Genomic DNA, 20,955 nt, shown 5'->3' with positions numbered 1-20,955 from the left:
GGCATGAGTGACACAAGCAGGGTCTGAAAACGTGAGACTCCAACTCTTTCCCCAGGGAAGAGCGGGGAGGTGGGAACTCCTACCCCACCCCAGCCCCGGCACCTTGTTCAGCACTAACCTGGGAGCGGGGTGTGCACGTAGACCTGCAGGATCGATGGTGGCCTGCCACCTGCTAGCTAGCTCTTTCCTGCTGGGCAAGACCGAACCCAGTCCCCAGGGCAGCTCTGGAGTACTCACCAGCAAGTTATCTACTGGCAGATTTCAAGGGTCAGAAGAAGCTACGTGCCCACCTCTACGTCCACAGGGCACGAATCCTCCTCCCAGAGCTGGAAGGCAGAACATCTGTTCTTGTTGCCAAGATACCAGCTGGACAGTAGTACAGACCGACACTCTAGTCCTCGTGGAGCGACAGCCTCCGCTTCTCGCTGGCCTGCCCAGCTGTGCATGAATCCTGTCCTTAGCACAACTTTAACTTGAACTCACGCCAGGAAATGGACTTCCTCTTTAGCAGCTTTTGGGAGACCCCAGGGGAGGAAGCCACGGTGTGCATTTCTCACCTGCACTACTCAACAGCCAAACAGATCCTCCTGCTTTTATCCATTTCCCCAACTCAAAATGATGCTTGATGGGGCTCAGCGTGGCCTAGTGGCTAAAGTCCTTGCCTTGAACGCCACAGGGATCCCATATGGGTGCCGGTTCTAATCCCAGCAGCTCCACTTCCCATCCAGCTCCCTACGTGTGGCCTGGGAAAGCAGTGGGGGACGGCCCAAAGCCTTGGGACCCTGCACCCACGTGGGAGACCCAGAAGAAGTTCCTGGCTCCTGGCTTCGGTTCAACATAGCATCGGCCGTTGTGCTCACTTGGGGAGTGAATCATCGGATGGGAAATCTTCTTCTCTGTCTCTCCTCCTCTCTGTATATCCGACTTTCCAATAAATAAATAAACCTTAAAAAAAATATATATATATATATATATATATGATGCCTTATGCCTGGTCCTGACTCGCCTCAAGGAGCCTTTATCAAGTTCCCTGTGTACCAGTCAGTGTACAGGCAGCCGCTGTACCCCAGAACAAGCCCACATGTACCAACTTCCCAGGTAGCCCAGGAGAGAACACAGAAGCACACAGAGAGAGCAGACTACTGAAACAACTTAGTTAGGCCAGCTGCCTGGAGTTGGGAAATACCATTAAATGGTCATTTATGAGTTCTGTATGAGCCTCGCCTTGCATGTGCCGGGATCCCATGTGGGCACTGGTTCTAATCCCAGCTGCCCCACTTCCCATCCAGCTCCCTGCTTGTGTCCTGGGAAAGCAGTTGAGAAGAGCCCAGTCTTGGGACCCTGCATCCATGTGAGTGGACTGGGAGCTCTTGGTTCTTGGCTTTTGATTGGCTTGCCTCCATCCATTATGGCTACTTGGGAAGTGAGTTATCGGACAGAAGATCTTCCTCTCTGTCTCTCACATCTGTATATCTGATTTTCAAACAAAAACAAATAAATCCATCTTTATATATATATGTATATATATATATATCTCCAGAGTTTATACCAAACTATTAATGCTACAATAAAAGGAATACAGCTTATTCTACTAGCTTAATTTCTTCTTTCTTTAATCTCTACCTTAATTACTTGAGATGCTATAATCTTCAACTATAATCAGTTTTACTAACTGCTTGACTAGGTACATGCTGACAGACTGTACACCCCTCTCAGCGCACAGTGAAGGGCTGCAGCAGGGAGCGGCTGGAGGACTCAGGCCTTCCTTGACAGGCTCAGGAAGCGCATGTGTGTGCTGGGGTTTCCCCAGAGGTTGTCACACTGGAATAACACAAAACTCCCCAGATTTCATGTGCTAGCATGTCTCCCAGGACTTAGAACTGCAATTCCACCAGTGGTTCTCATCCCCGTGACCATGTCAGCCACCATGCACAGCGTCAACAGGCTGAGAGCAGCAGCTGACGCCTGGGCGCTCAGGGTAGCAGCCCACAGCACCAAATCGCAAGCAGGCATCCAGAAGGAAACTTGCTCCCTACCTTTCGGCAGCGTGGGTTAGGACAGCTGAACCTCTTCACGTCGCTGTCCAGCAGAGCAGGGAAGCTACAGGAGGGGCACCTGGAGTCAAAACAGCACAGCACTACTGCTCAGAACACTGCACCCCGAGCTCAATCGGGGCGACTGTTCAGATGAAGGCAGAAATTTCAGCTACACATCACACCACTTTCTTCTTCAGTCTGCTGTTCCCCATTGAAACAAACGGAACTTCAGCGTTATGCTGGGCTGCTAGCAGGAACACACCCTTCCAGGTCCTGCTGCAGTGTGACCCATTCCATCAACACATGTCCCAGCCTGGGAGAACTCTTTGGAAATGTCACTTTTTCTCCAAATTAAGGTGACCGAGTTCCCACAGGTCAGAAGGTTAATGCGTGCCAAGGAAGGTGAAATCTGACCTGCTGATTTTTCTACCTTGATAAAATGGACTAGCGTCTCTCTCTGCAAGGTCAGAGCACTGCGGCAGGATCCTCACAGCACACATGGGGAACGAGCTGGCAGACCACACTCACCTGACCAGCTCGTCGGCGTAGGCCGCCGCGACCTCCTCCTCAGCTCGCCGCTCGTAGTACTTGCACAGGATGGTCTGCGGCAGCACCTTCTCCAGCTCACTGGTCGGGAACGAGCATGTGCAGCTGCCTTCCATGCAGCTGAGCTCCGACTGCAATGATGAAGCACACACACCGAGAAAAGACAAAGTTCAACCAAGCTCCTAAACAGACAACAAGCAGTGTAGCGGCACGCACTTCCTAACGCGAGGCCAACCAACAGTGTCCAAGTTCAAGGGACATCAGGTCCTTTGGCCTCACAACGCCAAGGCCATCAAGCAACCATCTCATCCCCAAACAAAACCCATGCTGCTGGAGGTGGGCGGGGAGGGGCTTAGCGGAGTGGAGGCGGACGGAGGCAGGCTGTGTGCAAGGAGCGGGTGTCGCGTCTCGGCCTTCTGGCTAAGATCAAGTCACTCCCTTCCCCATGTCCTGGAATCACAGGGCCAAGGGGTGCGGCCTCAGGCAGGGCTTGAAGGGGACTCTCGGGCAGCTTCTTCCTCTACAGAGCCAGCCCCTTGGAAAGGCGCTCACAGCTGCCACGCAGCAGCCGTGCGGAACCTCCTCGGCACAGAGCCCCCGCTGCACTGACAGGCAAGTCACACGTCACAGCTGACAGGCGAGCCGGGCTGGAGGAAGTCCCGCCGCCTGCGCAGCTTCTTACATGAACGACACAGGCTCGGAACACTTCAACAGGAAAGACACCAGGCAAAAAGATGGGGAAAAGACCTTAAAAATAATAACGCCTGAAGTTTATGAGGCATTTACCATGTCTCAGAAAGTAAGTTCTTTCAATCTATTATTCCCTCCTCTCCACTTGACAGAGAAAGAAACTGGGGGATGGGAAATGCCCAAAGGCACACCGCTGGTCAGGGCACCCAAGGTCCACTCAAGCTGATTCTAAAGCGAAGATTTCCAAACAATTCTATACTTTAAAAAGTTGCAAAAAATAGTACTCAGAGGTCCGGCAGCTAAAGTCCTTGCCTTGCACACGCCAGGATGCCATATGGGTACCAGTTCTAATCCCAACAGCCCTGTTTCCCAACCAGCTCCCTGCCTGTGGTCTGGGAAAGCAGTTGAGGATGGCCCAGAGCCTTGGAACCCTGCACCCGTGTGGGAGACCTGGAAGAAGCTCCTGGCTTCTCATCAGCTCATCTCCAACCATTGCGGCCACTTGGGGAGTGAACCAGTGGTCGAAGATCTTCCTCTTCCTCTCCTCTTTGACTTTTCATTAAAATAAGTCTTCAAGGAAAATTATTCACATATTTGTAAGGCGGACTGACAGACTCTATACAATGTCCACTCCCAAATTGGCCCCAAATGCTTGGTGTGACTCAGGTTGAGGTCAGCAGTCCGGGTACTGGAGCCATCATCCACGGCCTGGCAGGTGCATCAGCAGGGAGCTGCACTGGAAGCACAGCAGCCAGGACCTTTAACTGGCACCCTCCCACCATGTGCTGGTAGGATACACAAGCCAGGACCTTTAACTGGCACCCTCCCACCATGTGCTGGTAGGATACACAAGCCAGGACCTTTAACTGGCACCTCCCACCATGTGCTGGTAGGACACCCTGATGTTTCAGGACTCATCCTGCTTCCCGACTTGCACAGCCCTTTTTAATTCTTTGATGAGCAGAAAATACAGATTATTTGGCCTTTTTTCCACTTTTTAGAATACGCTTTGAAACAATTCCAGAGCAGCAAAGTGAGACACACTCTTAACCTTTCCTTTCTGCCTTTTTCCCGTTCCATGATCTCCCACAAAAACTAGAATTTGTCTTCCCCAAGGGAGGTCCCACAAACCTTTTCCCGCCCCTGTCGCGGACCTGCTCCGAGAGTGTCCAGAAGGAGTTCCCCCCATGCCCACCAGGAAGGCGTGCTGCAGAGGGGCTGGGGAGCAGCCACATCTTAACAGGGCGATCCACGCTTCCTCTGCCCTGGCTGAGCCATGAAGTCTCTCTAACAAACAGAACACGTGCAGAGCTTCAGGCCAAGCGAGCACACCCAGGCTTACAGGCAGCAGAGCAAGAACAGGCCAGGAGGGCAGAGGCACTCCAGAGCCCTCCTGGCATCACCCCAGCGATGCTCTCCAGGACACTGTTGGTTCCAAACTATTGGATCCTGGGCCAATGTGACTGCTTAGTGGCTAAATCCTCGTGTTGTACAAGCTGGGATCCCATATGGACGCCAGTCCAAGTCCTGGCCACTCCCCCGCTTCCATCCAACCCCCTGCTTGTGGCCTGAAAAGAAGGTTGAAGATGATCCAAAGCCTTGAGACACTGTACCTGGGTGGGAGACCTGGAAGAAGCTCCTGGCTTCAGACTGGCTCATCTCCGGCCACTGTACTCACTTGGGAAGTGATCCAGAGGATGGAAGATCTCTCTATAAATGTGCCTTTCCAATTTATGTGTGTGTGTATCTATATAGACACACACACACATATACACACATATATATATATAATCTATCTCAGAGCTTTTGTAACAAACTGGCAGCCTGTTTCTCTTAGTTCTTCTAGCCCCTCTAGCAAATTTACTGAGCCTGAGGGATTTGGGAACTCCAGTTTGTAGGGTCAGCCAGAAGGGAGCAGTCTGTAGATGGACACTCTTGCAGCAGATGGAGTCAGAACTGAACTGAATTAGAGGACACACGATGGCCTTCAGTGCACTGTGGCTCGGCAGTGCGCTGTTGGGGAGGACGCCCCCACATCTGGGCGCAGAGGCGATGGGTGCTGTGAGTGGACAGAGAAACACCTTCGTTTCCCTTGCACCCTGGGACAACTTCTCAGTATCTCCTGGGGCTCCCACGACCTCAGTCCTCCTAAGTCCTCCCTCTGGCTCAGCTGGCATTCACCTCATACTTAGATTGAAACCTGAGCAATCTTAACAGGGTCTGAACAGGCAGCTAAGTGATCAAATAGGAGTTCCCCTAGGCTAGGTGCATGGTGGTGAAGGAGTCCCCTAGGCTAGGTGCATGGTAGTGAAGGAATCCCCTAGGCTAGGTGCATGGTGATGAAGGAGTCCCCTAGGCTAGGTGCATGGTGGTGAAGGAGTCCCCTAGGCTAGGTGCATGGTGGTGAAGGAGTCCCCTAGGCTAGGTCCATGGTAGTGAAGGAGTCCCCTAGGCTAGGTGCATGGTGGTGAAGGAGTCCCCTAGGCTAGGTGCATGGTGGTGAAGGAGTCCCCTAGGCTAGGTGCATGGTGGTGAAGAATTTCAGCATTCCCTGAATCTATAGCCTAGAATAACACACTCAAGCACACACACATTCACCTATCAGAAGACCCCACCTTTCATCAAAGTGTGCTTCCTAGACTGTTCCCTGTGGATGGAACGTGACCTTCCACACAGTTCTCTGTGGGGCTGGGGTGAAGGCCCTGCACGATAAACCACTCCCCCATGGGAGTTCTGGTTCAAGTCCTGATGCTCCTCAGGCCCAGTTTCTGGTCAACATGTTGGGGTGGGTAGCTCAAGATGGCCCAAGGCTGTGAGCCCCTGCCCCTCGCGTTGGAGACCATACAGTTGGAGGCTCTGGGCTTCAGCCTGGCAGTTGTTTGGGATGTAAACCAGTGAAAACAGAAGATCACTTTTTTTTTTCCACTCTTCCTCTTTATTTATCACTATGCTTTTCAAATAAATTCAACTTGAAGGAGAAGCAGAAGTTGCTTCTGTATGAACACATCAGACAGCTCCTACCTTTCCGGCCCCGAAGACTGCCTCCTGGGCGTATCTGATGAGACACTCTTTGCAGAACAAGTGAGCATCTGCACACTGGGTCAGCTCCTCGAAGGGGAACTCCCCATAGCAGCAGCGGCACTCGATCAGCTGGCCGTCCTGCGGGTGTCAGACACAAGCACGCATGAAACGCCCCACTCCAGCAGCAGGGAAGAGACCGCTCACGCACCTTCAAGCTCTCCCACACACACTCCTGGGCAAAACCCACCCCAAGGCGCCAGGAAGCAGTGAGATGCTTTTTACTAACAAGTCTAGCCTGACATGCACTACTAACCCACAGCTGCACAGTGAGCTTCCGCATTCTTTACAATAACAGTCACGTTAACACTTGATCTTAGCCGAAAGGCTGAGAAGCGATAACAGTTTAACAATGGTGCCAGATGCTGGCATGTTACAAAAGGGATAAAGTGCCACAGAAGTTGTTGCCCAAAAAAACTTCAAAAGTTGCACTTTTCTTTTAAGACAGATGTGTGGGAGTTATAACCCAAGTAAGCTTTCTCTTTTTAAAAACTTCACTGTTCAAAGAAAAGTTTTTATTCGATTAACATAAAGAGAACAGATTTCATATATTTCATAGGTGCAATTCTACGGTATCCATTTTCCTCTCTCAATCCTCCTCCTCCCCTTTGTTTAATTTTTGCAAAAACTTTATTTTAATCTACTCCATAATCATGGGCTTAATGCACCAGTTAACATAACATTCAACAGAGGAAACATGGTATCTGTCATCTGGGGGCTTCAGTCAAGCTTCATCTTAAGGAGCTACCGAAGGTGACCAAAGTGGCAAGCTCAAAGAATGCGCCAAGGAACTCGCTCTCTCCATTACCTGCGGTGCCTGACGCGGCGGCCACCCTACTCTGGCTATGCTGGAGAAGGGAGTCGCCACGCGGAAAGCCATCTGGCCGGAAGCTGGGGCCCAGACCTCTTGCTTGTCCAAGTTCTGCACTTCTCTGCGAGATTCCAGCTGGCCGGCTCCAGGTAACGCTGGAACAGCACACTGCCTAATCCCTGCGGCTGACACCCCAGCTCAGCTCCCCCAGAGGTTCCAGCTGAGCAGACACTCCACAGAATGCTGGGGAAACATGCTAAGACAGCTATGAAAATAATAAGAACTTGGATGAGACTGCAAATTACCTTCTGATACTGTTCTTCATTCATCTGCAGGGCAAGCAGAAAATCTTCATGCTGAGGAATCAAAACAGAGAAACAACACATTCAGATACAAATTTAGTACAGATGACACCAACCAAACATGGTAACCCTGTAACCAGTATCATTTTAGTTATCTAGTCACCATTTTAAAAAAGCCATGTCGGAATAAATTTAAAATGGATCAAAGAGATAAACTGAAACAACATACATGTATGAGACTTTCTCAAATCTGCTTTAAAATGCAGAATGAGTAAGGGAAGAGGCTGACATGTAAAATATTTTACATGGAACTGGCATTTAATACATGAGCACAGGGTAGAGCAAACAGTGATTACTACCCATTTTGTGCCAACGCCTGATCCACACGACACCCGTGCCTAGACCGTGCTGTGGCACACCCAGTGAGAGAAAAGGGGAGACAGTGTCTGAGCACTGCACCGACAGACGTGACCTCAAAGGATGCAGGCTCCGGGAATCCACGCTGGAGGCGCTGGTCCAGCAGACACTGACAGGCACTGTACTTACTCTGGTTGACTTGCACTCGAATATACATTCATAAAAAAAAAAACAAGCGAAACAGAGCCTATGGCTACTTTGGCTCACGCTGGCATGCTGAGGGAGGTGAAACCTACGCCCCAGTTAGAACTCTGGTGACACAGCTCTGACTGCTGAAGCTCAGGATGCAGCGAGGCCCAGACAGGAGAGGCCCAGCACGGCCTGCGACTGAGCCCATCGTCCCACCTCGGCCATCTCCTTGACCTTCTGCTCATAGAACTCCTGCTCCTGCTGCACGGCTGGAAGCAAGGCACGCCGGTCATAGGACCTACAGTGTCGCCGCTTGTTTTCCAGGAAGAACATCCTCTTTTCTATTTTTATGTCACCTGGAAGACACAGATGACACAAACCATGCAGGCGGCCATTTAGGACTGCTGGTCCCCTGCAGCCCGGTCCCACTGGTACTTCCTGCGGTGTGCCCCACTCCTCCCCTCGCACGGGCCGTCCTGTGGGGACACTGGACTCCCCACCCACTGGGTTCCCAGGGGCTCGCAGACCTTCTTGGTCCCTCCATACTGTCACACTGCCTCGTCCATCTGTCACAGATCATTACCCATTCTACTGCTGGAGACACCTGGTATTACAGCTTAGGGTTATCAGAACGTGGGCTGCCTACAGTTGGCTGCTAAGGAGTGCAGTTAAGCTGAGTGTACAATACAGGAGTAGAAGTGCTGAACTACAGGATCTGGTTCTCCTTCAGCTTTAGAAAACGATGGCAGCTTCCCAAGTGGCAGCCCTCCTTTGCACCTGCACCATGCAGGTGGCAGTGTGAGGTCCAGCCACTCCACGTGCTGGCTGCCCCTATCATCAGCAACTGCTATTTTTAACTATTCTGGAAGGTGCAAAGTTGACAGCATAGTACTCGGCCTTGCTGTACTAACAGCTCAAACGGAACAGTTTGAATGGGAGACACCAGATTTGTACCCAGTCTGCTCAGGTTTGGGATGTTGTAATTCACACTTTCTTTTTTTTTTTTTAAGATTTATTTTTATTATTTTTTCATTGGAAAGGCGGATATACAGAGAGGAGAGACAGAGAAGAAGATCTTCCGTCCGATGATTCACTCCCCAAGTAACCGCAACGGCCAATGCTATGCCGATCCGAAGCCAGGAGCCTCTTCCGGGTCTCCCACGCAGGTGCAGGGTCCCAAAGCTTTGGGCCGTCCTCCACTGCTTTCCCGGGCCACAGGCAGGGAGCTGGAAGGGAAGCGGGGCTGCCGGGATAGAACCGGCGCCCATATGGGATCCTGGGTGTGCAAGGCGAGGACCTTAACCACTTGCGCCACTGCGCCGGGCCCAATTCATACTTTCTAGAAACGTATTTCCTCCAGACTCAGTAACTCACAGGGTTGTTCTAGTGATCTCTTTTGGTTTTTAACAATATTTACCGGGCCTGGCAATGTGGTCTAGTGGCTAAAGTCCTCATCTTGAACGCCTGGGGATCCATATGGGCGCCGGTTCTAATCCCGACAGCTCCATTTCCCATCCAGCTCCCTGCCTGTGGCCTGGGAAAGCAGTGGAGGACGGCCCAAAGCTTTGGGACCCTGCACCCACGTGGGAGACCTGGAAAGAAGTTCCTGGTACCCGGCTTCGGATCGGCGCAGCACCAGCCGTTGCGCTCACTTGGGGAGTGAATCATCGGACGGAAGATCTTCCTCTCTGTCTCTCCTCCTCTCTGTATATCTGACTTTGTAATTAAAAAATAAATAAAACTTAAAAAAAAAAAAAAACCCAATATTTACTACATCTGGTTCCAACTGTATTTTTAATTTTACTCTCCCTTTCTCTTGTTAATTTTGCTAGGTTTAAAAAGTAAAACTTTTTGTTCAGAAAACCAGTGTCTGGTTTTAGGAGGACACGGTATTGAGAGAGCAGGCTCTGAAGCCAGAGTGCCCATGCTGGAATCCCAGAGCAGTGACTGTGCTGGGTTGGGATGCTTGACAGTAACAGCAGGTGCCTCTCATAAGCATTTAAAAAATAGCAAATGCTGGATACTAATAAGTACCCAAGGAAGGCTAGTCGCTATCATTTCCACAGTCACTTAAGATTCAGTTTTTGGGCCTGGATTAGTAGTTCAGCGGCTAAATCCTTTCCTTTCACATACCAGGATCCCACATGGACACCGATTTGTGTCCTGGCTGCTCCATTTCCCACCCTGTGGCCTGGGAAAGCAGTGGAGGATGGCACAAAGCCTTGGGACCCTGTACACACATGGAAGACCCAGTAAAAAGCTGGCTTTGGATCAGCTCAGTTTTGGCTGTTGCAGCCACCTGGGGTGTGAACCAGCTGACTGGAGATTTGAATGTCTCTCCTTCTCTCTGCAAATCTGCCTTTCCAACAAAATCAAAATAAATATTTAGAAAATAATAAAATTCACTTTCTGCTTTTATTACTTTTCCTTTTGTTTTTATTCAGCTTTTTAAAAAAATGGGTTATCAAGCTAGCATTACAGAATTAGTACTTTCATATTGTGAAGATGAATGCAAGGGACCTGGTGCGGCAGCTTTTGCATAAATTCTTCGCCTTTCACTTGCCAGGATGCCATACTGCCACTGGTTATAATACTGGCAGCCCCACTTTTCATCCAGCTCCCTGCTTGTGGCCTGGGAATGCAACTGAGGACGGCCCAAAGTCTTGGTACCCTGCACCCATGAGAGAGACCTGGGAGAACCTCTGGGCTCCTGGCTTCGGATAAGCTCCGGCCACTGTGGTCATTTGGGGAGTGAATCAATGGACAGATCTCCCTCTCTGTATATCTGACTTTTCAGTAAAAATAAAATCTTTTTTTTCCCCCCTAAAGTAACACAATGAAGTCTCTAGCTTCTTTTCCTGGGTCGTCCAGGTTTTGGCATACGTTCTTTTTGTTTAGGACAGCTTGTGCATCCTGCACCCATACTCCAGACGGTAACACCTGCACAACAGAGGACACCAGTAGCAGCGGCACCCAGGGATGGTCCAGATGTGGCACTCCTGCCTGCCTCGCAGTCACGCCTACTTCCCTCACTGCTACCAGCGCTTTTCTTATCCTTGCCAACAACTGAGCTGTCTTCATTCCTGTAACTGTGTCAAGCATGAATGAACCACGCCACAGCTTTACCGCTCAGCAGTGCCGCGGCATGTGTCCGGGGTTTTTGCTGAGGACAGGAGTCCACGCGGTGGGGGTGCCGGGCTCACTCTTCACCAGCTGAAGGGCACTTAGCTTGTTCTAACTTTTGGACAATTAAATACAGTTGTTATGACCATATACATTCAGGGCTTTTTGCGAACCTAAGATTGTTTTTCTTGGATAACTGCACAGGAATTCAGCTGCTGGGCTGTCTTGTAGCCGTATGCTTGCTCTTAGAGACTGCCTAACTTGACCTGGATGGCTGAGGTTTTTTTCATGTTCTCAGCAGCAATGCCTGCTGGTCCTCTCTCTGTTCCACACTGTCACTGCTAGTTTTGGCAGCTCTGTAAGGTGTGTGATGGCACATCTTACCAGAGTTTCCACGTGGATTTACTGAATGGCTAATAATGCCATTCAGTATCTGTTTATTTTATGCCACTTTTTTTTTCCTTAAAAGATTTATGTACTCGAAAGGCAGAGTTAGAGAGAGAGAGAGAGAGAGAGAGAGAGAGCAGGACAAAGAGATCTTGGTCTGCTAGTTCACTCCTGAAATAGCTGCAACATCCAGTGCCAGCCAGTGCCAGCCAGTGCCAGCCAGAAGCCTGTGTGTGCAAGGACTCCATCACGGGAGGTCCGACATCTTTACTATACGGAGTCTTTGGGTCCACCGATAGAGTTTGCTCTGCAACTTCATGCAGTAAATAACATTCATGGCTTGCCATTACCTTGTTCAAACTTGAAATCTATGTAAGAAAATTGATTCATTTCTTTTCTCTTTTTCCTTTTTCCACTGGATTCTGGTGATAGTTCCTGCCATTTTTTAATGGCATCAGAAAAGGCCTAAAAATTGAGAAAAGGAAATGTTACCACAGTCAGAGAACAAGAATATGTGAAACAGTCGCAACTGGCAGACTGCAGCCGGACATCTCATCTCAGCCAAGGCTCCCCACGGCGTCACGCCATCAGGGGTGGACACACACACGCAGCCTTGCATCAGAACCAGAATATTCACCCACATATTAAAGGGTGACCGGGGAAACCAAGCTGCTGCAGCTGTCCTTACAGGGCATCAGTTATGTCACATGGCACGCAGGGCAAGTTGTGTCCCCGGCCTGCCTGCTGTTTCTCCAGCAAACACTGGTGCTCTTCTCCAATAGCCTCACTGCCCACTCACCGTCCTCTTCCTTGACACCACTTCACTGTGCTCTGGAATCGAACGTTCTCATGCTAACGAGACTCCCTTTCTCCCACACCTTCCACCCTCGGCTGCCTGCCTTCGGTCCTGGGTACCCGCGAGCACGAAGCTGGAATCGGAAGCTGAGCTTGGATTGCCACCCAGGATGGATGCCAGCTCTCCTAGCAACGTCCTCCCCGCTGTGCCAAGTGTTCCTTCCCCGGGTAGTACTACGAAGCATGATCGAGCCTGTCTCCTGACCTCGCCTCTGCTGGCCTCTTCCTGCTCCATGCCCCTCACGGGGATTGTCACCTGACCTCCTCTCTACGCACCCCGAACAGGGTCAGGAGACTCATGACTCTCAAGACCTTACCTCCAGGCCACAGAAACCCTTTCATGCCTGTTCAGCAGCCCAGTTGATTCATTCATTACCGGATGCCCCACAGGCTCTCGTCAGCATTTTAGCAGTGAATACATCCCATAATGAGTTCACGCTCCTTCTGTGAGCCATCAACTCCCGGTTACACCTGTGATCACGTGCCACGTGCTCAGGGAGGGCTCCTGAGAGCCCCTGGACCTCTGGGACTTGGCCGTCTGGGCCTCCTAGCAGACCTTTCCCAAAGAATCCTGAAGCTTCTCTCTCCACAGGCAGAGTGACCAGCTTACTTGTCTGTTTCACAACATTTCCTCCACTAGACTGAGTCCGAGTCCCTGTGGCACCAGAACTGTGCCCCCATTTCGGTGTCCCCCTAGCAACACAGTCAACATTGACTTGGAGAACACGTGGTTATAGCTGACACCTGCAAGTTCCCAGTACGTAATGCAGTTACCCTAACAGCCCCTCTGGTGAAGCAGAAAGTGTGTTTCCGTACAAGGGAAGACCACGGTCTGCACGATCGACCCACCCCTTTCTGACGCCTTCTCTGGCCACCAGAACGTGATTTCTTGCTTCCTCCTGTGGAATTCCCACCACTGATGCTATTCCTTACAACTCCTCGGACATCAACCTTAAAAACACACTTTTTATAAGCTACAAGGCTACTAAGTTTTGCCCAAGATGAACATTCCAATCTTGAGTTAGGGCTGTTAACAAAAACCAGGCAAGGAAGCGGGGCAAATGCTCAACTTTAGCAGTGAGGTCACAGAAGAATGGGTCCCACACAGCAGCCAGCAGCAGGCCAGAAGGTGAACCTGGCACTCCTGCCTGCCTGTCCTCCTTCTTTCCAGCCATGGAGGCACAGAGCGGCTCCTGAAGACAAACTGAAGGGGACAGCACCACCTCATCCAAATATTCTTTCTAAATAGCAGGGGAGTCCTGCATGATATGAACATCAATTAGTACTTGTCAGAAAACTGTATCTTTAAAATGTCTATGGGTGGGCCTGGCGGCACGGTAGCCTAGTGGCTAAAGTCCTCATCTTGAACGCACCGGGATCCCATATGGGCGCTGGTTCTAATCCCGGCAGCTCCACTTCCCATCCAGCTCCCTGCTTGTGGCCTGGGAAAGCAGTCGAGGACGGCCCAAAACCTTGGGACCCTGCACCCGTGTGGGAGACCCGGAAGAAGTTCCTGGATCCCGGCTTTGGATCGGCATAGCACCGGCCGTTGTGCTCACTTGGGGAGTGAATCATCGGAGAGAAGATCTTTCTCTCCTTCTCTCTGTCTCTCCTCCTCTCTGTATATCTGACTTTGCAATAAAAAAACAGTCTATGGGTGCCAGTGCCATGCTACAGTGGGTCACACCACCACTGTCCATACTGACATGGCATATTGGGACACCAGCACCACTCTCAGCCGCTCAACTTCCGCTCCAGTTTCCTGCTAATGTACCCAGGAAAGCAGCAGAAGATGAACCAAACCCTTGGTCCTGCTACCCTCATGGCAGATCAGGACAGGATTCTGGGCTCCTATCTTTCTGTAACAGCCCAAGCCACTGCAGCCATCTGAGGAGTAAGCCATCAATTTATTTTTCAAATAAACAAATAAGTAAATTAAAAAAAAAACAAATAATTTTTAAAGGTCAAGAATACACTAAAAGAACCTCAAAAATAATTTTTAAAATATTTATTCAGGACAACACCATAGCATAGTTAGCTAAGCCTCTGCCTTCCGTGCCACCATCCCATATGGGCAATGGTTAAAGTCTTGGATGCTCCACTTCCAATCCAACTCATGCTTATGGCCTGGGAAAGCAGCAAAGAATGGTTCAAGTCCTTGGACCCTGCACCCATGAGGGAGGATCAGAAGAAGCTCCTGGCTCCAGATCAGCTCAGCTCTGGCCACTGCAGCCACTTGGGGAACAAACCAGTGGATGGAAGATATTTCTCTCTTCGTAACTTTTCCAAGTAAAAACAAAACACAATCCTTAAAATATAAACGATAAAAATTTACACATTTAAAAGTGTTACAGAGATAGGGAGAGAGAAGAGTCCATCACTAGCCAGGACTGGGCCTGGCTGAAGCCAGGAGCCAGGGCTCCCGAGCACTTCTCCATGTGGCTGCCAGCCGTACAAGCGCTTGGCTCATCATTCTCAGCTGGGACTTGAAGCAGCACTCACATGAGATGCCAGCCTGCAGGAGCAATCCCTAGTGTCTCAGTGTTGCACCCCTCCAAAATCTTGCTTTAATAATCACTCCTCCTTGTGACAGCTACTAATCTACACACCCTGCAGGCACATGGCCACGTTTTCTTGCCCTTAGCCTTTGTACATATCATTTCACTGGCTTAAAAAAAAAATCTCTCCTTCAAGACTACTTAAGTAACATCTTCATTTCTTTCTCAGTGCTCCCAATAGCTTTCTCCACCTGCTTTTGGAAAACTGCTTCAACCACTCTTACTCCCACTCCCTGACCGAGCCCTGCAAGATCTTCCCTAAGAAAGCGCTTTCTGTGTTGGTTGGTGCTGACATCTGCAGAGTCCAGTGCTTTACCTAACAGCAAGCAGTCATGAAGCCCAGCTGGAAGAATCTAGGCACAGCAGACAACAAAAGAAAAAGCATGAGGCCTCCTTCTGGGCGAGGGCAGGAGGCACCTGTGCCTGCACACAGCGCCAGGACAGCTGTCCTCAGGGCAGTCGCACACAGGCAGGGGTCCTGATCAGCTGGCCACTTGGTGGGCAGCCTGGCCTGGGAAGCACCTACACTGGCAGGGGTTGCCATGCAGACAGGCATTCAGAGGTGCTGCTGCCTGGGTCCCCCAAGTCCCAGAGGAAGCTCATCTGAGCCTTCTAGGAACCCCAGCCTTTATCAGATTTCGCTCTCCATCCCTTGATGGTATGTGACACTGGTGGGTGGCATGTTGTCACATCCTGATGGCTTTGGATGCCTCAGGTGAGGCTGGAAGAGGGGAGGGGTGCCCACTTCCTGGACCCCTCTGCCACAGTTCACTGCTGCCCTGCACTAGATAGACCGTCTAACACAAAACAACACCTGGGACTGCCAAGACAGCCAGGGCCAGGGGAGCTTCCCTCTGCTTCTCTGCCCAGACCTAGGGGGTGGGAGGGTGCAGGCCACGCTCCCAGAACAGGACCAGCAGCAGTGTGAATAGCCTCATTCAAGACCTCTCTATCAGCACACACACCTGGTTCCCCTCTGCCCCTCTAGCTTCATGACTCCGAGAAAAAAACACAGCAAAACAACAAAGCCTTGAGAAGCCAGAGCCGTCTCCCCTGAAGCCAGCGTCCGGTGGACACCTGCCTCCTTCGTGGGCCAGTGCTTTCCTATCGCTGGGTTCTGGATGAAGATCGTTAGGCCTGCACTTGCTTCCCAGCGTCTTATTTCTATATCAAGCTGAAGAAAGGACCCGCGGAGCTTCACCGGTGACCTGGCGATCTCCGATCTCAGGAATGACACCCATGGGTGTGGGCTCGACCTGGGCACTCAGAGGTGCATGTGGGCCATGGCCTCTGTGAACGCTTGCGCAAACCCACGTGCACGGGAAAGATAAGCCTGCCTGCTCCAGTCAACCAAGCGAAGGCAACAAATACCTCTCCAAAACGCAACAATCCCAAACTTGTCAGCAATGAGGACCATGCAGGCTGGCCTAACAGGCTGACCAAACCGGTTCTTCTGCATACCCACACCCTGTCCCTCGGCCTGCGTCTAACACTGGTCCAACACTCAGCAGCGACTCAGCCTGACAGGACATGTACTGGCTCCCTGCTCAGTCTAGAATGACAGCAGAAAATGGTCCTCGTGCCTGGGCGCCCGCCACCAATGTGGGCAACACCACAGAGCTCCCCCAGGCTCCTGGTTTGACCTGCTCTGGGCCTGGCCACCGCAGCCATTGGCAGAGTAAATCAGCAGACTGAAGATCTGTCTCTGCCTTTCTCTTTTTGTACCTTGGATGTTCAAAAAAAAAAAAAAAAAAAGATAAGAAAGAAGAGAAAGACCAACAAAAACAAAACCCTCAGGATGGAAAATGTTCAACCCTGTGGAATAATCAGTAAAGCACAAGTATGAAAACCAAAACATATGGGAGAAAAAGAGCAAAATTTTATCCCACTTTCCTTTCTCCATGCCCTGACCCTCCTCCCTAACCAGAGGCCACAAGGGCATTTATCCCTCTCACCTGGTAAACAACACTGAAACTAAAACAAAAAATTAAACAAACAAACAAAAACCCCAAGAAAGGAAAGTCGCCAGATCTCAGCTCGAGGAAGAAAGGCAGGAGAAAGGCACAGAAGTTGCCACGCTGGAGGTGGGGCAGGTTTCAGGGTGACAGTCACGCAGCGTACACAGTGCACACAACCAGGGTTCTGGAAGAAGGCGTGCTTTGGGGGAGGACCCGAGGGCTGAGCTGAAAGTTCTGACAACACAAAGACCTGTGTTTCAGCTGTCAGGTGTGGCAACACCTAGCTACAGCCAAAAATCCAAATCAAAACAGTAAGAAACCAATCCAAATGAAAAAACAAAACAAACTTAATCAGTTAATTTCAATTCCAGGAGTAACATAAAACTGAACAAAACATTATGACACGTACTGCTTGCCTTAGCAGCGACCAGTTCGACCGCCATACACATCAAAGTGTGGAGACAAGCTTTGTTAAGCTGAGTGTACTGCAGGGAGGGTGCGTTTACCCCTCCAGGGTCCATGAACCAAGCAGAGGTGCTGCTCACTGATACGGGCGTGAGCAGCAGAAGGAGCAGAGTTCAGAGCTGCCTCGGGACAGCAGAGAACACCAGCCTGCCACTGAAAATATTATAGCCACTTTGGCGCTACTTGATTTTCAAACTCTGGAAATTAATTACTTTGGTAAATACACTATTTTGAGAAGTACTTTTCCTCTGAACTTCACAGTTTTACTTTCTCCCTCCAGGTCAGAAGCTGGTCATTAAAGACACTTAGCAGTGGCGGTGGCAGAGTGGCAGAGTGGGGAAAGCCAGAGCCCATGACTGCAGTGCCCTCCCCGCAACCTTCCCAACGCACAGGACGGCCCAGGCTGACGCCAGGACGGAGCTCCAGGCTCCTGCCTCCTCCTTCCCGCAGGCCTGGCTGCTGGGCCCATCTGGACAGTGAACCAGTAAATGCCTCTCTCTCTGACCAAGATTCTAGAACACAGTAACTAGCTAACACCACTATGGGGATGCAGCCAATGAAATGCAGACTATTCAAACCTATAGAAAAACAACTTTTGTTTTAAGCAAATAAGCTACAAATAAATGTAAAATGGAAAGACGAGGGAACCCATCGATTTTAAGAAATTCAAATAACAACTGTAATAGGGCCCGGTGTGATAGCCTAGTGGTTAAGGTCCCTGCCTTGCGCTGGGCCTGAGCATTCATCTTTTAAGGCTAGTCACTGAAGTTAGTTTTGACGGAAAAAACTACATGCTTGCAATTTGCTTCAAAACTGGCAAGGAGGCCCGACACGATGGCCTAGTGGCTAAAGTCTTTGCCTTGAATGCACCGGGATCCCATATGGACGCCGGTTCTAATCCTGGTAGCCCTGCTTCCCATCCAGCTCCCTGCCTGTGGCCTGGGAAAGCAGTCAAGAAAGACCCAAGGCTTTGGGACCCTGCACCTGTGTGGGAGACAGGAACAGGCTCCTGGCTCCTGACTTCAGACTGGCTCACTCCAGCCGTTGCGGTCACTTGGGGAGAGAATTATCGGACGGAAGATCCTCCTCTTTGTCTCTCCTCCTCTCTGTATACCTGACTTTGCAATTAAAAAAAAAAAAATCTTAAAAAACAAAAACAAAACAAAACTGGGAGGAAAAAAATGGGCAAAGACAGAAATGAAAGAAGACTGAGTATGAGCTGGCCTTTACCAAAGCCAAGTGATGGCTGATTACAATACAATCTACCCCTTATCTATTTATCTATCAAGATTTCTTACTTGACTTGAAAAGAGACAGAGAGAGATCTTCCATCTGCTGGCTCACTCCCTAAATGGCTACATTGGCCAAAGCTGGGCTAGCCTGAGGCTGGGAGCCAGGAGCTTCTCCCACATGGGTGGAGAGACCCAAGGATTTATGCCATCCCCTGCTGCTTTCCCAGGCCATAAGTAGAGTGGTCAGGACGTGAACCGGTGCCTCTATGGGACGCCAGTGGCGCCAGGAGGAGGATTAACGTGTTACTACCACGGCAGCCCCAGCCCTTCTATGTCTCTAAGTAGGGCAGAGTGGGAGAAGCGGGAAACTCCAGATATGCATCACTCACTCTCAACCGACTTCCCTGAGCAGGTGGTTAAAAAAAAGCTATACTATTCATATAATCGAGAAATCCGTGAGGCAGACTGCTGTGGCCCGATCTACAACAGCCACCTTCCAGAAGACATGACTCGGCACTTCCTGCAGATAACAAGCAGAAGCTCCAAGTCCTAACTGGGTGCAAAATTTAGTTTTTACCGCAGAGGACTTCCTCTTAAATATTCTTCTTTAATTACAACAGCTCTTATCCACCCCATTTCAAAACCCATGTAAATTCCCACACTCCCCAACAAAACAAACAAGATTCTAACACCAGCGGCAACAGAAACAGCAAGTGAGGAATAAATACACAAGGACAAGGAGTAATTCTTCCAGAGCGTTTCCCAGATCACCTAAATAAAGCCACTTAAGATGCAGCTTCCTCAGAGCTGCCTGCCAACCAGGGAAGGCTAACAGGAAAGCTGCCACACAGCACAAGCGCAAGCACCCCTCCAGCCAGTGGGCAGTGGAAGGACCAGCTCCTCCGGGGCTGGCCACTGTTTGTTCTTTTCTGCAGGTAGGGGCTGGGAGGGAACAGGCACAGCTAGTGCACTTTATGCCACTGGCCCCAGGATGGGCCCCAAGGCGCGAGACCACAGGAGCCCTTTCCCCTGCAGCCCCTCCCCAAGAAAGGGGCTGAGGAAGCAGAGGGACAGCCCCTTCAGCCCTGCTGTTCCGTTACACAGCAGTGGGAGCGAAGACTCAGGGATGGCAGTGATGGCTCCCTTCAGAGGGGTTTGACCCGAGATTAACCTGCAATCAGGACTGACCAACCCAAGCCATCACTGCGATAAGTTCAGGCTTACTGGTCTTTTGGTTAGTATTTGCTAAGAATCACAGAACTCCAGCAGGAGTCAGGGTCAGTGGCAGCAAGGGGGGCCAAGAAGAGTCCATCAGGGCTCCCTCCAGTGAGCTGGACCCATCAGGTAACTCACTAAATGAGCACCTCCACGTTACCTCAGTAACTAGGACCCACAAATTTTGGAGTGGAGGCCGTACCACGGTACCTTACCAGGCCCTAGCAGGGAAAACACTTGCCCTTCACTCCTCTGAGGCAAGCCACCAGCCCTGGACACTGCTGTGTTCCTGGATCCAGGGAACTTGTCAACTGGGCCACTGGCAGATGTCTACAGGACCCATCAGCCAGGTGGTATGGAGCAGGACTGCACTGTGTCTGTTCTCTCATCATCCTACATTCCATGGTAGCTACTGCCCTCCAGACCAAAAGGGATAGGGGGAGGGGCAGGGATATCACCCTTTTATCTGCTGCTTCACTCCCCAAATGACAGGCAGGGGCAAGGGCTGGGTCTGGTCCAGGTCAGACACAGGAGCCTGGAGCTCAGTGCAGGTCTCCTACATGGGCCACAGGGCACCACCTCAGGCCATCGTCCACTGCTTTTCTAGACATGTCTAGGGAGCTGGATCAGAGCTGGAGCTGCAATACAAGATGCTACACTGCAGGCAGCACCTCAGCCTGCCGTGCCACAATGCTGGTCCCTATCATTTCTTTGCAGTGCTTCCTAATCGGCAAACACTTCTGTCTACTAAACTCCACCCTGACAAACTTCTTTCAGCTCTTTGCCATCATAAGTACATTAACTTCCAGAAGCTGAGCTCTTCATTCTGCGATCACAGGATCCCACTCCCCAAGGAGAGCGAAGCTGAGCACCTTGCGGGTGATTGCATAGTGTCCCTTGAGCTCGTGCAGGGCCCACTTGATGTCCTGACTGCTGAGCATCTTGAAGTCAGCCATCAGCAGGTCGGCAGCTTGGATGAAGCAGCGCTGGTCAAGAGGAACCAATTTGGAATAGTCAAAAAAGTCCACTTTAGGCAGCTGAAATGGCAGAAGCACATAAGGATTAGAAGACAAAGCATTCCCGCCGGGTGGGCAGGAATCGCTGTGAGACAGAGATTACCAAAAACAATCATCTCGTTTATTCTTGTAATTGC

The 20,955-nt window shown here is 50.6% G+C and overlaps 1 protein-coding gene across 1 annotated transcript in view; it reads right to left on the bottom strand.

Moving 5' to 3' along the window:
• RNF216 (ring finger protein 216) overlaps positions 1 to 20,955 on the bottom strand; it is a 113,121-nt gene that overhangs the window by 65,527 nt on the left and 26,639 nt on the right. Inside the window, exons 7-13 of the mRNA XM_040990021.1 lie at positions 20,675 to 20,839; positions 11,870 to 11,984; positions 8,226 to 8,365; positions 7,467 to 7,517; positions 6,294 to 6,431; positions 2,565 to 2,713; positions 2,037 to 2,115 (exon numbers count right to left, since the gene is read on the bottom strand). Coding sequence (XP_040845955.1) covers positions 2,037 to 2,115; positions 2,565 to 2,713; positions 6,294 to 6,431; positions 7,467 to 7,517; positions 8,226 to 8,365; positions 11,870 to 11,984; positions 20,675 to 20,839 — 837 coding nt within the window. The remainder of the gene's footprint in view (positions 1 to 2,036; positions 2,116 to 2,564; positions 2,714 to 6,293; positions 6,432 to 7,466; positions 7,518 to 8,225; positions 8,366 to 11,869; positions 11,985 to 20,674; positions 20,840 to 20,955) is intronic.

Source organism: Ochotona curzoniae, unplaced genomic scaffold (genome assembly GCF_017591425.1).
Source record: "Ochotona curzoniae isolate NIBS_2020 unplaced genomic scaffold, NIBS_Ocur_1.0 contig_54, whole genome shotgun sequence".
NCBI classification, from domain to species: Eukaryota; Metazoa; Chordata; class Mammalia; order Lagomorpha; family Ochotonidae; genus Ochotona; species Ochotona curzoniae.
Note: the sequence above shows the minus strand (reverse complement) of the source record. Positions and strands in the feature narration are given on the sequence as shown.